At 51.9% G+C, this 15,312-nt stretch overlaps 4 protein-coding genes across 4 annotated transcripts; all 4 read right to left on the bottom strand.

Annotated features, from left to right (window-relative positions):
• Positions 1-310: 310 nt before the first annotated feature.
• N7446_009323 (putative transcription factor (Snd1/p100)) lies at positions 311-3,138 on the bottom strand (the record flags this gene model as incomplete). Its single annotated transcript, XM_058518068.1, has 2 exons — positions 311-2,833; positions 3,001-3,138. The coding sequence occupies 2 exons, from the start codon at positions 3,136-3,138 to the stop codon at positions 311-313; spliced, it is 2,661 nt and encodes an 886-aa protein (XP_058368856.1).
• Positions 3,139-3,365: 227 nt separating this feature from the next.
• Positions 3,366-4,529, bottom strand: sod1 (superoxide dismutase SOD1). The gene is given in 6 exon segments (XM_058518067.1): positions 3,366-3,529; positions 3,584-3,680; positions 3,740-3,891; positions 3,948-4,127; positions 4,142-4,375; positions 4,411-4,529. The coding sequence occupies 6 exon segments, from the start codon at positions 4,421-4,423 to the stop codon at positions 3,507-3,509; spliced, it is 699 nt and encodes a 232-aa protein (XP_058368855.1). The 5' UTR covers positions 4,424-4,529; the 3' UTR covers positions 3,366-3,506.
• A 652-nt stretch (positions 4,530-5,181) lies between these two features.
• Positions 5,182-6,331, bottom strand: N7446_009321 (sedoheptulose-7-phosphate:D-glyceraldehyde-3-phosphate transaldolase TAL1; the record flags this gene model as incomplete). The annotated part of the gene is made up of 4 exons (XM_058518066.1): positions 5,182-5,802; positions 5,855-6,138; positions 6,207-6,218; positions 6,274-6,331. The coding sequence occupies 4 exons, from the start codon at positions 6,329-6,331 to the stop codon at positions 5,182-5,184; spliced, it is 975 nt and encodes a 324-aa protein (XP_058368854.1).
• A 512-nt stretch (positions 6,332-6,843) lies between these two features.
• Positions 6,844-15,106, bottom strand: N7446_009320 (Beige/BEACH domain protein). Its single transcript, XM_058518065.1, has 7 exons — positions 12,364-15,106; positions 11,502-12,314; positions 8,097-11,450; positions 7,880-8,034; positions 7,524-7,829; positions 7,087-7,464; positions 6,844-7,035 (listed from the first exon to the last, which is right to left on the bottom strand). The coding sequence occupies exons 1-7, from the start codon at positions 14,849-14,851 to the stop codon at positions 7,006-7,008; spliced, it is 7,524 nt and encodes a 2,507-aa protein (XP_058368853.1). The 5' UTR covers positions 14,852-15,106; the 3' UTR covers positions 6,844-7,005.
• Positions 15,107-15,312: the final 206 nt, after the last annotated feature.

The following is a 15,312-nucleotide window of genomic DNA, read 5'->3' as shown; positions in this document are numbered from 1 at the left end:
CTGTGCAGGCATGGACCACGTAGATCAACGGAGATCGGAAAACCTAATCGGAAGGACCAACCAGGGAAAGTCTTTGAACAGTCTATAGAGTTGGTATATTCAAACCAAGGATCTCGCTACGAGCCTAGAAAGTAATGTGGAACACAGAAACACAATACAATTCATTTCCTAGCAAAGAATCACATATGGAAATGGTTTACATGGTTAGCTGGATGGATGGTAAGGGAAGGGTCAACCCCAACAATTATTTTGTACAGTCGCCCCTCACAGCGGTGAAATCAAACAAGAGGTAAAAAGTAGGTACAGGAATTTAATCCTCGGTCAGGTCGCCGTACTCCCAAATTCCGCGGCGCTCGGACTTCGCCTCGTCCTCGAGTGCGCGGAGGTTGGATAAGGTGTCGACGGAAGCACGCTCCCAAGCCTTCAGCTTGCGAGGCACCATGGCCAGACCCTCGGAGATGATGTCGGCGTTGATGCTGTTATCCAGGTTCTTGGAGACGGAGGGGTCGAGGAGTGTGACGTGCAGGGTACCGTCCTGGTCGACGTGGTCGACATTGGCGACAAGTTGACGGTCGAAGGTCTGGTCGCCGACGAAGCCAACGGCGTCCTCGAGGTAGTCCTCGGAAGTGGGGAACTGCGTAAGAGAGAGGACGGCGTCGATGGCCTGGGGGCGGAGGGCCTGGCCGGAGAATTGGGGCTGGGTGAGAGGGCGGAGCTTGGCCCAAGGGAGAGACTCGGAGTTTCCGAAGTCAATGTAGACCACCTCGGCGGTCTCATTTTCACGGTCATTGCGGCGGACCTTGGCGCGGTACCAGTTGCCGTCTTCGGTGAATTGGGCGGCGACCCAGTCGCCAGCCTTGGGGGGACCGGGAAGAGGGGTATCATTAGCCTTGTTGATGTGGAAGGCACGGAAGGCGCTCATCAGCTCGGTGAGGGCGTTGGTGCCGGTGCCAATCTGCTGAATCTTGAGCTTGGCGGTGGCCGGGTCAACGTAGGTGACCATCACGTCGCGGTAGTCCTTGCGGCGCTGGGTAGGGGCAGCATCGCTCTCAGTACCGGTGCCGGTGCCATTGGCAGCCTCGGCGGCTTCTTCGGCATCAGCAGCTTCCTTGGCAGGGTCGTAGTCGTGCCAGAGACCCTTGCGGGCATCCTTAGCACGCTGCTCCGCGGCGAAGTACTCGGTGGCGTGACCAGACTGCTCAGCCGAGTATGCGTGCACGGTTGCCAGACCTTCCTCCAGCAGGACCTTGGTGAAGTTCTCCTTGTTAACGTATAGGCTTCCAATGAAGCCACCGACCTTGTCAATGGTCTCGACATCGATCTCGACGTCACGTTGCATGCAGCGGCGGTTGGCCAGGTCGTGGGCCTCCTGACCGAAGGGCTCACCAGCATCGCTGGGGCCGCGGGCAGAACGAGGAGCACGGATACCGGAAAGGACGAGGGTCAACTTGGCGTTGTCACGGGGAACAAGAACAGTGAAGCGAGAGCCAGACTTGACGAAGTCGACAACAGCAGGAACACGTTTCTGGCGTTGCAGGATACCAAGCTCCAGCTTGGCCTTTTGCACGCTCTCTGAGTAGTCCTGGTATTGCTTGGCCTTGGGAGGCTTGGAAGACCACATTCCACGGCCTTCCTTCTGGGCATCAGCCTCAGCGGCAAGCAGGGCATCGTAGTCGGGGGAACGATCAGCGTCATCCATGCGGTGGCGGATGACAGAGGAATAACCAGCTTCCACAAGGGCAAGTCCAACGTTGGTGTTGCCCTGAACAACAGTAGCGACCTCACGCTCCTCGTAGCCTTCATTGGCGGGCTTCTTGCCGTTTACAGTGACCTTGACGTGCTTAGCGATAACCCGCTTACGCAGGTACTCTTTGGCCTCAGCAGCAAAGGGAGCCTGCTTGGGGTCGGAGGGCTTGGGCTGACGGATACTGGCGAGACTGACCTTCTTCTCCTTACCAGCCTTGTTGCGGATAAAGAGAGTATCGGCGTTCAGCACACGGGTGACAATGTAGTCCTCGGCAGAGGCACCAGCAGTAGTGGGACCAGTGTGTCCAACGAACAATCCTTTGCGGCCAGCCTTGGCCTCCAGCTCTGCCTGGCGGAGAAGAGCCATATCGGGACCCAGAAGGGTAGAGTGGTGATCCTGGCAGCGGGCGAGACCAGCCTCAAGAAGGAATCGAGAAATGTTTCCATTCGGGTGCAGGACAGTAGCGACCAACTGTCCCTGCGGTGTCACACCAAGCAGGGAAACCTTGACCTTGCGCTGCAACAAGCGGGATTCAACAAACTGCTGTGCTTCATCACCAAACGGCTCTGCGGCCGTCTCCTTGCCCTCTGTGATCCGCTTAGCAGACGGGGTGCGAACACCAGCAACCGCAACCACAGTCTGAACATGCTCAGTCGGGGAAAGAAGCAGGCGCAGCACAAGTCGGTCACCGTTCAGGACCTTCTCAATAATACCCTCTAGCTGTTGACCGGACTTTTGTCTAACCAACTCACGAGCACCAGTCAATTCATAGCTGGTCTCGATCACACCATTGTCGGCACCCCAGGTTCCCTTGCCTTCACCCTGAGCGAGTGACTCTAGGGCACGCAGGCGCTCAAGCAGAGCAATCGTCTCCTCAGATTCATCACTGCGCTTGCCTGCTTCCTCACGGACACGCGTCCAGCCTTCTTGCACACTGATATCGGGCAATGAAGCGTCGAAACCGGGCAGTTTAATAGTACCGTACTCGCGCTTGGCACCAGTGGGGATGGTGTAGACGACGTGGAATTGGATCACCTTGCCGACAAGGAGTTCACGGAGGAATTCACGGGATTGGAATGCGTATGCCTATATTTGACAAATATATTAGTTCAGTTCATTCTGACTTTCCTCAATGCAAATCTATGTCGTCAATGGCGACTAAAAAAAGGCACCAGGAAAGGAACCGCGCAAGCAAACCAAAACATGGCAATCCGTTTGCAATTGAGCACAATTTATGTAGATCAGTCACCCACCTCATCACCTTCTCTCCTTAACCGAGGAGCAGACACATAGGCCAAACTCAGGATGCGTTCTTGTGAGGGATTGGTGACATGCGACAGCACAACCGTGTCGCCGGACAGGACAGACTTGACCCGGGCTTCGAAAGGCATGCTGGAAATCAGACACCACTTCCCAACAAATGGACAAATCAGATGAAATGGACAAATTCAAGAGAAGAAAAGTTAACACAAAGCAGAAGGAAGGAGTTGAGAATAGCTTAGAGAAGTCCTGAGGGGAAACGTGGCCGGTGTTTAGACTTGTGGGGGAAAGCGGTCAGTGGCCGCTCGAAGCTTCTACACCTTCGATAGCTACGACTTCTCCGTATACATGTACGGCGAGATCAGTCTAGAACCAAGCACACATGGTAAAAAAATATCATTCATTCATGTATCCAGCCAGGAACTACCCGAACTTTTCACCCAAAATTCAATTTCAGGGGGGATATCAAGTCCGAAAATCATAAAGGAGAACTGCGCATTTAAGCGGCAATACCGATGACACCTAAGCAATTCATTAGCATTAATTCAATTTACGACACCCTAGATCCCAACTTACCACAGGCGGGGCGGAGACCAGCGTTACCGGTCTTCTTGGACTCCTCGTTGCCACCCCTGCCGAGGTCATCAGTACCGGCGTGGACGACGAGAGTGCGCTAGAAAGAGATATCAGTGATTTGCACCCTCAATTGCGTGATATGCAGGGTTCACTTACGCCCAGGACGGACTCGGCGCCAATCAGCTTGACGAGCTTGTCCTGCATGGCACCGTTGGCGTTACCCTCAGCATCGGTCTTGAAGTTGCCAAGGTCACCGACGTGACGGTCAGCATCAGTGGGAGCACCGTGGGGCTTGCCGAAGGGGTTGACTAGCAGCAGTTAGTATATTCGATATTCAGTTCTGGGCTTGTCGGAAATAGCATACAGTGAGGGCCAGCGGAGGTGCAGCCGTTGGTGTTGTCACCGAACTGGTGAACGTGGAAAGCACGCTCGGCGTTGGCGTCGTTGCCGGTGATGTTCCAGGAGATGGTGGTAGGGGCGCTCTCGTCAGCCTGCTCAAAGGTGACGGTGCCAGCGACCTTGGCGTCACCACGGAGGACAGCAACTGCAGATATAAACGGTCAATGTCATATTCTAGAAGGTCGATCGAAGGCCAGGAAGCTGGTCCCGATCTCCCAAGCTCCCACCCAGAAGCAAATCGCACGAAATCAACAAATAAGCTGTGAGATTCAACAGGGACGTTGCAGATTACAGCTGGATGTGGCAGAGGAACTAAGCCGATAGGCTCGGAGTGGGAGCTCAGGATCACAAGGTGCTCAAATTTGCTCAAGGTCCCAGGGGACCTTTGGAGAGCTGTGATATGTTTGGTTGATCAAAAGTGGACTTACCAGCCTTAACCATTTTGATAGATTTTGAGATGTTTTGGATAGAAGATAGAAGAATTGAGTATCTGGATATAATAGAGAAGAGAAGAGAGAAGGAGACAGGAGGCGACGGGCGGAATAATAAGCGGATGATGTTGACGTGACTCTACTCTGTATTGTACTTCCGGAAAGTACTGGGTACTTCGATTACCTAGCAACAAACACTGAAAGAGCTGGTACCGGGTACCAAATACAACGAAAGATCCCCCACCTTCCCAAGCGGGAGCGAGCCGGAACGAGGTGGAATGACATAATGGAACTATACCGCCTCGAAGTACGGGTACTTCGTTACTAGTGGAGGTTTCGTTGGTACCGCTTGTACCGGTACCCCTCCGAGCTTGGAGCTCTGGCCTCCATCGTGGAATATTCTCTACAAAAGATGTACTTGTCAGGATTTTATGTTTCACATAGGTCCCACGATGAGTTGTCCGCAAACCCAGTGAAAACACCGGAACCTATCATCAATTGATACATAGCCTCGGGTATTAAAACCAGGAATATCAGTCCTGGCTCATAAGTGACACGGCGGTATCAACTTGTGAAATCTTACCTGTGCGGGGTCAACTCTGAATAAGCCGACCCGGCCAGATCAAATTGCTTATTGAGCCGGACTCCTACGCTCCTACTGAAAAGACACCGAATCCGGAGCAGAAGTTCATCAATTCGTATCTACCGATTCCAATTTTGGGGGGATCGCCAATTTACAAAAAATTTAAAACATAAAATCATAGCCTTTTAAGCCTGGATCTTCTGGGCAAGGAGCTGCTTGAGGGTAACGGCGTCAGCGGCGAACTTGGAGATACCCTCACGGAGCTTCTCAACACCCATGGCCTGCTCGTTGAAGTCGAAGCGGAAGGAAGCCTCATCGTTAAGGTATTCGCGCTTCTGAATGTCCAAATTGTGGGCATCAGCAGCGTTGAGCTTCTGGGGCACAGCGTCGGTGGAGTTGTAGAGCTCCTCCAGGAGGGCGGGGGCAATGGTCAGGTAGTCACAACCAGCCAGCTCGGTGATCTCGCCGACGTTACGGAAAGAGGCACCCATGACGATGGTGTTGTAGCCGAACTTCTTGTAGTAGTTGAAGATGTCCTGGACGGACTTGACACCGGGGTCTTCCTGGGCGGTGTAGTCGCGCTTGTGAGCGGCCTTGTACCAGTCAAGGATACGGCCGACGAAGGGAGAGATGAGGAAGGCACCGGCCTCGGCGGCGGCGATGGCCTGGACCAGGGAGAACATGAGGGTCAGGTTGCAGTTGATGCCGTGCTGGGACTGCAGGATGTGGGCGGCCTTGATACCCTCGTAGGTGGAGGCAATCTTAATCAGGATGCGGTCCTTGGAAATACCGTTCTCCTCGTAGAGCTATTTCCGGATTAGTCGGGTATTTCAATCCATTTGATGCTATTCAACATACCTTGATGATCTCGAGGGCCTTGTTGATGGAGCCCTGGGTGTCGAAGGACAGCTTGGCGTCGACCTCGGTGGAGACCTTGCCGGGGATGATCTTGAGGATCTCCTTGCCGAACTCGACGAGGAGGCGGTCAAGGGTGGCCTCAACCTGCTCATCGAGGGTGCCGCCCTTCTGCTTACCGTAGGCAATGGCAGTGTCGATGAGGGCGGCGTACTCGGGCTTCTTGGAAGCAGCCAGGATCAGGGAGGGGTTGGTGGTGGCATCCTCGGGCTTGTACTTGCCAATGGCTGTGTCATATTAGCTCACCATTCATTATTGCGGAAATCAATTTGCGGGCAATTTCCGGGATACATACTGGCGAAGTCACCTAGAGAATTTGTTAGCTGTGTTCCATGCGTGTAAGCGGAGGGTGGGGAGCTTACCAGAGTCGCAAACGACAACGGTGCCAGTGGCCTTGAGCTGTTCGAGAGAAGAAGACATTGTGTAAAGTAATCAAGAGAGGTATTGATGGATAGAAAGAAAAGGAGAGTGAAGAGTGGCGGCGGCGCGGTATTTAGATGGAGGGGTGTGTCATGAACCAGAACCAGATCAATTGCCGGGTACTTGAATTTAGTATGGCCCAACCATAATAAAGGGAGGTACCTGGATAGTGCCACATCCCAAGGTGGGATGGTGGGGCAAATGACGCTGCGCGATGAAATCACAACTGAGAGGGGTGCAAGGCACATCTCTGCTTCTGCTGTCTCTCTACTTGTTCGGCTTTCTGTTTCGCAAATTCTCGTTCTTCTCTCTCCTACTATTCTATACAGATCAAATATCACTATGACTTCATCTGATCTGAGTAAGTATCCTATGTTCCCGATCCGGCCCAGTGTGCTCCGACATACCCCCAACCGGAGGATGGTAGACCGGACGACGGCCCACTAATGCAGCGGTTCTGCACGCTCACCGGGACCCCGGTTAAATACCGCGCATAGTTTGGAGAACAATCTTTAAATATTCGCTATGGACGCTAATTTCCCCTGATGGCGGGGTTGCCCGAAACGGAAGCCATAAACGCCACTCTCCTCAGACATTCAGATGCTTTTGGGTTATGAACAGAGACAAAACTATAGAAGAAAAATGCAACATGTGGGAGATCAGCACTCCGACACTTAGCGGCGCTGGATACAATTCCACTCATACTAAGATCACGTTAGCTGGACGAATTGAAATACCAGAGTGTTGAAACTCACCACTCGGCCTGCCTCATCCCCGGTATAAACCACGTGGGGAAGGGTCAGGATGCAGCTAATGCCCGCGCTAATGTTCGCACCGGTGTCGCGGCTACTGTCGGTGTGGTGCAGCTGCCGGATCAGCTCCAGCTCGAATCGACCGGCGCGGATAGTTTTGCTCCAGATGTTGACCACACCACGAGAATGGCCCGTCAATACCAATTCACGCTCTAGCCACTCATTTTGCACGCCTTCGTAGAAGACGCATGACAAGACGTGATCATCGCCTGAATCACAGACAAGCTGGTCGACTAGCACCACTCCGTTCAGTGTGTACAGGGTCAAGCGATTGCCACGACAGACCATGATGTCGCCAGAGACATCGTTGATTCGGGCACACTGCAAGTTCGTCAGTATATAAGAGGGAGTGGAGTTGATACTGGGGACAAGAAACATACATCAACCGCACCATCGGCGGGCAGTGCTCGCACAAAGCATCGCCGATTGAGATCCCATAGCATGATCTGTCCGTCAGTCGACGCAGATAACAAGGCACTGAAGGAACGTGAGATGGCAAGCACGGTGACCGGTGCTCGATGGCCAAAGAGTGAACCCATGGGCTGCAAATCAACCGACTTGGACGTTGCAGTAATTGTCCATAATGAAATAGTACAGTCGGTGCCACAGGTAACAAGTGTGCGTGAATCTGCGAAACTGGCGTAGGAGAGCTGGCCAACGTGGAGGTGCTCAAAGTGTCCCAAGAGCTAGTACTGTTAGAGTCTATATAACCTTTTACACATGGAAAGATACATACCTTGCGAGTGTCAGCGGCGTAGAACCGGACACTTCCATCGAAGAATCCCCATTCCATGTAATACTCGTAGGTTGGTGGGACATTGAGTCGAAGAGCGGCAGTGCAAAGAAGACGATCCTGTTTCATGGACAGGTTGGCTACTCGCTCTTCGATATCTACATAGTGTTAGCATCGATAAATTGTTCGACAGGATAGAAGCGCCGAGGGAAAGGCGTACCAAGAAGAGACAATGGCATCTGCGTTAGTGACTCCGCAAGCGTATCCAGTCGAGGTATGCGGTGCCGTTGATCTTCCCTCGGTGCATGGGGTCTCTGGAAGATCTGATGCGGAGTTTGCCCAAAGTTGTGAATAATACCAATAGTAGCCAGTCGTTCCATCGGATCATCAATAGCGTCCAAATCCTTGGCACCCTTGTAAGAGAGATGATGGAAGACATTGACAGATTCAATAGCCGCCTCGCCCTTTTGCTTGCTGCCAAACACCAGATCAATCCAGTGATGCAGGTTCTCGGACACATAGGGGCTCTCAAGCGCCTCGCGGTGCTTCGCGATGAAGATCTTGGGATCACCCTTGGCCCAGGGTGGCAACTCGACCGAGTCAATGGCCGTGGTCATATTTTGAAGAAGACCAAAGTCGTATTTGTTTGAGTTCACAAAGAATTCTGGGAGATAGAAGAACTCAGGGATCAGTTCTCGTACATCGGACATGTTTCCTCGAGACGCTGACTCCCAAGCTTTGCGGATGGAATAGAAGAGGCGGTCCGCGTGGTCAAAGCTGCCACCCTGAAGGAGGAGATAGGACTTCACGAATGGCTGGAGACGAATGAGGTAGGAGCTAACAATCATAGCAGATGAGTAGTGAGTCCCATAATGGAAAGGAGGCGAATTATCGTCGCCCATTTCAGCGAATGCATTGTACCGTTCTCGGAAGCCCGCTTCTCGCTCCGGGGTTTGACATCCCATAGGCTTGGACAGATCTCGGAAGGTGGCTGGGTTGGTAAGATCAAGTTCCTCGCTCGTATAGTCTGCGAGGACCCACGGGAAGACAGGGTACTGAGTCAAATCGTTGAAGGTACGTCCGGCAAAAGTGTTGATCAGCATGAGATAATGGAAGTTGGAGATTTCTCCCTTAACCCATTTTCGTGTTGCTGGGTTTGCCGGGAGATGACCGAAAACACTGGCAAACTTTGATCCAAGGGACTGGGGTGCATCATCTTGACTGCGAAGAGTCTCAAACCGCCAAATATCTTCTGGTCGCGAGTGCCCAGCACTCCCAGTGATCTGAGGCGCCTTGACTCCGAGCTGGTTGCACAAGTCGTCGCGCGATTTTGCGGACATCAGCGTTAATAGATAGCTTGTGCCATCCGTGAAGAATATTTCCAGGGCAACATCACGGAATAAAAAGCGGCGTTTTGAAACGCTGACCAGATCGGACCATTTCCAGCTTCTTGTCTCATGCTCTTGGGAGCGGCGGTCAGTGGACTCTCGGCCGGCAATCATGCGCACATAAGGATCCCGTTCCTCATTGGGAGCTTGCCAAACATTGACAATTTCGCCATCAGCTCTCTGGAAGAAATTATCTAAAATGTAAATGCAATCTTTTCCAAGAATCAAGATTCCTTCCACTGCTTCTAGACCAATGATTCGAGACAAGTTGCACACGCTTTGCACTTGATCGCCACGTTGCAAAGATCGCATGACCTTCCGGTTCCTATCTTCATAGTCTTCCAGCCCGATTTTGGGGTCATCGATCATCTCGAAGTTATCCTCCAACATGCTTCGATTGTCAGCATCGCCCCCTGGTGACTCGGGTTCCACATTTTCAGACTCGCCGTTAAGAGGGTGAGGCGTCGTCATGTTCTCCCCCTCCGAGAGTGCACGTATCCTGGTATCAATTTTGATTGCAGGAGGTTCGGAGGCCTTCCGCTTAGGCTGGTAGTCCTGTCGATCGCCAGACTCATCTGGAACAAGACGAAGTCGCATACGACTGCGACCTTCCGTCTGGTCCAGCCACCACCTTCTCTCCTTGTTCTCCGATAGAAGACCACCTGGTCGCCGTAGGTCGAGCAGTAGACTAGAGAACGCAGACCACATAAAGGTTGAGCTATCCTGCAGGTCTTGCAAGAATCTTTGGGATTTCAAGAACTCGGATGCTGCGATGTTGGATATCCAGTGTGGTAATGTTGCGTCATGCTTCCGAACCATGTCTTCGTCGAATTTTTCGATCTGAGCCCACTGTCTCAGTTTGTCTTTCCGTTTTGAGACACGAGTGCGGATAGATTCCTCACTATTTGCATTCTCCTCTTGGACAAATGCCTCCCATGACCGAGACATTATCCCAAAGAACAAAGCGTCAAGATCATCACGTTGTTCGTCGATCCACTGCAAAAATGATTCATCTTCCATTCCTGAAAGAGCGTCGAAGCCGTCAGCCAACCGACGTTGAAGGTTTGCAGGTATATGGCTAAGAAGAAGTGTTATTTCATCTGGTGCTTGCACAAGGATAATCCTCCATAGACTTGCAGCAGCTGAGCGGACATCCCCGTTTGTGCTGATCAGTTTGGTATAAAGCAGATAGCACAGCAGGTGTAAATGCTTTGATTGGGTTTCAGCTGCGGCAAGAAGAACCACCTGCCAGTAAGTCAAGCGATTCAGGAGAGGAACAGTCTGTGTATCATCTGCTTCCGACAACTGGAATAAGACAACTTTGTAAAGGGTTGAGCGGATCGTTATTACAGCCTGGTTGCACAAACGGATGCTCTTCACTTGAGATATGTCAGGGCGCTGCAGATACTCTAGGATTGTCCCAGTGAATTCTAGGGTAGAAGCGGCTCCATTGATAAACCAGCCTTCGTATACTGCCTCTGTCAAATGTGTTGACAGACGCGCAAGGTTCGTCAGGGTCCGGGGCTCATGGAGAAGACCCGGCTGGACCAACGGCAAATCTTGCAACGTGGAAAGTACACAGCTGAAAACCCAGGAGTCGAAGTATGCTTGGTGTTCCAGGAAGCCAGGCGGTGTCTTGAGATAGAGACCAAGACCCGAGAAATCTTTGCGCCCCAGTAGTTGATCCTGGAATACAGCCAAGATTAGTCCAAATATAGACTTGACGAGCGGATGTTGCATGGCAGCTTCACTGCCAATAAAGGTTGGGTTCACAAAACGCCGAATGCGAGCGGAAGACGGCTGGTGCTTGGCCTTGTCAGAGGAAACCAGAATGAAAGATGAGCCACGGCGTAAAGAATCGGCGCTCTCCTCGGGGTTGCCCAAAGAATCGACTGTAGTCGTCTGCAAAGTAGCTGGTGCATTTGCAGTACTTGAACGCGGCCGGAGAACCAAGTTGCTATCGTCAAAGCTAAGCCCGCTGTGACGGGAGTTTAGCTCCGTGTTTGGGCCAACGGTATCAGCGCCGACAATCACAGGATATAGCACAGAAAGAAGTTCTTGCACGTAAGTTGAGTGTGTGGTGACATCCTGGAAGCTTGAGGATTTTGTGCGTGCTTCTGCCAAAAATTGGACAACCGAGCCGATAACGGAAAAGCCAAGAATGGTCTGATCGGCCGTAGCAGTATCTAAGAGTTCAAGGTTAGATAAATGTTACAGTCATCTGTCTCAAAGCTTACCATTCCACTTGAGCGAGCCCATTTTTGGCTTCTCGCAACTGGAAGCCCGCCCTTCAAGACCCTCGCCGCCGACGCTAGTTTCCCCCTCTTGTATGATGATGTGCCGTATCCCACTCTTCATCATGTTCACAATCACAGGAAGCATGTCTGGAAAGACAACATTTACATCCCCTTCAGCCAGGAACATATTCAGTAGACCAGACCGGTCAAGTGGTTTTTCAAGATCCACCATAGCAATATCACGGCCAAAGAAGATAGATAAGCAGATCGGCCACAAAGCAGGCACATTCCACCATCTTTTCAGACGGTATTCAAGGATAATGTACCCGCCGCTTTTCTCTGCAAACTTCTTACTGTAGCCACTGCCATGGACCACGAGAAGACGGGCTAATATCTTTGTAGCAAGCACCACGATCTCGGGATCATCTTCACACATAAGATAAAGAAGCCACTTGTTGGTCACAGCTTTGGCAAATTTTCTCAAAGGCGCGGGGTCGCGGGGATCACACAGTACAGAGGCATAGAGACGCAGCATCTCAATACCCAAAGTGACACTGGGTACTTTACTTGACTCCGATTTTGCCGATGCTGGTCGGGATGAAGGAGAAACAAAGCGTAAGCTCTTCTTCCTCTGCAGATTAGCGGGCGCTTTTGGCTTGTGGAGTGCATAGGTGATAGACAATGCCAGTGAGCGGAGGAGATCAGGAGACGGGCTGCTCTCCATCAAAGAGCGGAATGCCGATAGACAAGGTTGGAGAGATTCCTCCGTCAAGTCTCCACTCTTCAAGGTCTCTAACAACTTCTTGTTGACGCCTTTTACAGTTAGCTTGGATGAACTGGTTGTAGTGTTATAAAGACTTACGCATACGACCGAGACGTCTAGCGTTGAAACGGCGATAGTTGCTATCAGATGCAAATGTGCGGAATTGCGAGTAATACAATTCCAGCACAGGTGATTCTCCCAGTCGCCAGACGTCCATGTCGACAAGCAGGACACGATAGGCAAGCGGATTTGTGATAATGGATCGATTGGGTTGCTGGAAGTCGTATCCAACAAATGCGAGAGTCAGACGCAGCAAGTCGAGTGTCAGGGTAGATAGCTCATCGGGGTCGGAGCTGACCACATGAATTCTCGTTGCGCCTGGGACATTGCCCATATGGAATCCAAGCTTCTCGCGCAACAAGGCTCCCAAGATACCATAGCCATTTTCTCTTTCCATAGCTTCGCTGTTTCTCCAGTTGTCTTGTACAGCTTCGTAGAGAGCCTCCACAGCCATGCGAGTGCTTTCAGCAGTACTTGCAGCCTGGATTAAGCTCAAGTGGACCGCAGCACAGCCGCCCAGGCACCAACTGGCATCGTCAAGTGCTCTGGGGACGGCAACGACAGGATCGCCAGTCAGAATACCCACTCCTTGGGGCTGTGTTAGCCCATCATTGATAGCTGGAGTTGCGCCGTTGACAGCAACAGCATTACCACCCGCTTTCGTGAGCTGCTGTAAACTCTTTGCTGCCTGCCTTGACAAGCATTTAATCAGCTGCGACTCATCGACATTATTATTGTCGTCATCATCCAGAACAGCAGTAGAAGAGACATTGATCAAAATTGAGCTCTCGCGAATTAAAGTACTCGCCCGCCTCCGAATGGCAGTGACGATATCTGAGGTCTCTTCTTTGCCAGGGTGGAGATGTTCGTTACGTAAATTGAGGGTTGCAGAAGCCTTGTATGTCTGGAAAGACCCCAGGCAATCTTGGAAGTTACCGTAGTACCGAGGTCCAAGGTTGTAGAAAACAGCAATCATATCATCACTGTACGCTTCGTCAAAGAGCATACCATTGGCAAGCGACCATCGTGAAGTAGACACGCCCTTCCCGAGGCGCATTGCCAGGTCTTGGGGAGTGCCAAAGAATGCCTGGATCCGGGGTGGTCTGCTTGGTTGGTGGCTTGTAGGTACCGAGGGATATTCGATCTTCAGCTGCTCAACGAATTCACCGTCTATGAAAAGAGACGCCCGCGAAGAAGACATTGGCTTGGACTTCTTGTGCACGACACAAATATGATACCAGCGCTTTGGCTCGAACTTTGCTGACTTAAACCGAACACTAGGGCGTGGTCCTCGAATTGAAGTTTGAAGAATGAAATTTCGAGTGTCTTTCTCCAAGTAGGCAAGAATAAAACATGTTTGGCTAGCATCGAACGCTCCAAAGATAGTGGTATGGGTATTGGAATCAAATTCATCAAAACGGGCCCACACAGACAGAGTGTATCCAGCAGAGGTGATAGGTGGGAAAGGACGGCCAAGGGTTCCGAACTCGACAGAGCAATATCCGTGTCGGGACATATCGAACTGTATTGATGGGGGCTCCTTGGACGACTTGAGAGCAGAAAGGAGGACCTTCAACACTTGGGGGTTCTCGTGGGCCCCGCGATATAGAGCCACCGCATCATCCAGGTTACTCATTCCCTGAACGCTGAGATATTTTGCGAGGTCTTGATAGATTGCTTTTTCGCTGTCAAATCGTGCACCGTCGAACAAGAGAGGTAAGATGGAGGTCAGCATATCGGTGGCATGCAGGGCTACGACGTTTCTGCGAGACTGAGAGGCGAGCTGGCAGAGACAAGCAGGCAAAGCCAGGCGGAGAATATCATATCCAGACGAAAAGGAAGAATGCATCAGCCAAACACGAAGGAATGGCCCCAGCAGCTCCGGCACCTCCACTGTTTCAGCTGACCCAATGCAATGATCCACCGCATCCTGGACTTCCTGTGGAGACAGAACAGTGTCGCTCTCGGGAAACTTGGCGTCCAGTGTCACAAAGATACCTGCCACGGTCTCCTGGCAAAGAGCTGCGGCCAGGATGGCCCCATAGAGATGTTGTGCATCACCCTTCGTGGTGTCTATCTTCTTGACCAACGCGGTCAGAGTCCTCTCCAAAGCAGCAATGCCTCCTCCGATTATCTTCCGCGCAAAATATCGCTTGTTGCTAAAATGGTCTTTCAGGCCCTCAGCTAGCACACCCAAGACATCCTTGAAGATACCTAGTAGGCTCTTTAGTTCTTCTTTGGACAAGTTGTCGGGGTTGTAGAGCTCGGCTAGCTTGTCAGCCAGCCTCAGAAGTGTTTGAAAGCCCTGGTGATATCGGAATGCGTCTTTGGCGGTCCGTGGGTGGGCATCATCTATGAAGGTATGGCGGAGACGAAGCAGCGATTCGGTCGTTGAAAGGGCCTGCGGGAGGGTAAATTCGGTGCCCGCACCGAGTTTCTGGAGCTGCTCAATTGTCGGAGCTAGCTCTTCGGCCAATCGTTCGGTCGATCCGGCGGGGGAGGCAGGATGGAGGGAAGCCGGAGTCATGGCCAAATCTTATTCACGTCCGCTCCGTATGACCATCGGAGACCGTGAATATTGAATTGCGGGTACAGTCTGCATCACAGTGCGCCAAGGGACGAGGTGAGGCTAATTAGCGCTTGTCGTCATCGGACTAAAATCAGCCACACTGAGGTGAGGGGGAAGTCACATATCAGGTGACCTTGGGGGCTGGATGTATCGGTAATTTACCGTTGATAGGACGTGATAAGCGATAAGACAGCTCTACAGTGTAATGTGGAGAAGATAGGCAACTGATCCTATGAGCTGCTACTCCGCAGATCGGTCACAGGTCCAAGTACCCAATAATGCGCTAATCTGCAACCTTGGAGGCCAAGGGTTGACTCACCCGAGCACGCGACTTCGGAGGAGAAGTTGCCTTGAGCTGAGAGCGGCAAGGTGCAGGGATACGGGTACCTGGCGTCTCGCCTCCAACACATCATCACAAC

This window comes from Penicillium canescens (assembly GCF_028828765.1).
Source record: "Penicillium canescens strain IBT 15451 chromosome Unknown utg000006l_segment0_segment0, whole genome shotgun sequence".
Taxonomy (NCBI): Eukaryota; Fungi; Ascomycota; class Eurotiomycetes; order Eurotiales; family Aspergillaceae; genus Penicillium; species Penicillium canescens.
Note: the sequence above shows the minus strand (reverse complement) of the source record. Positions and strands in the feature narration are given on the sequence as shown.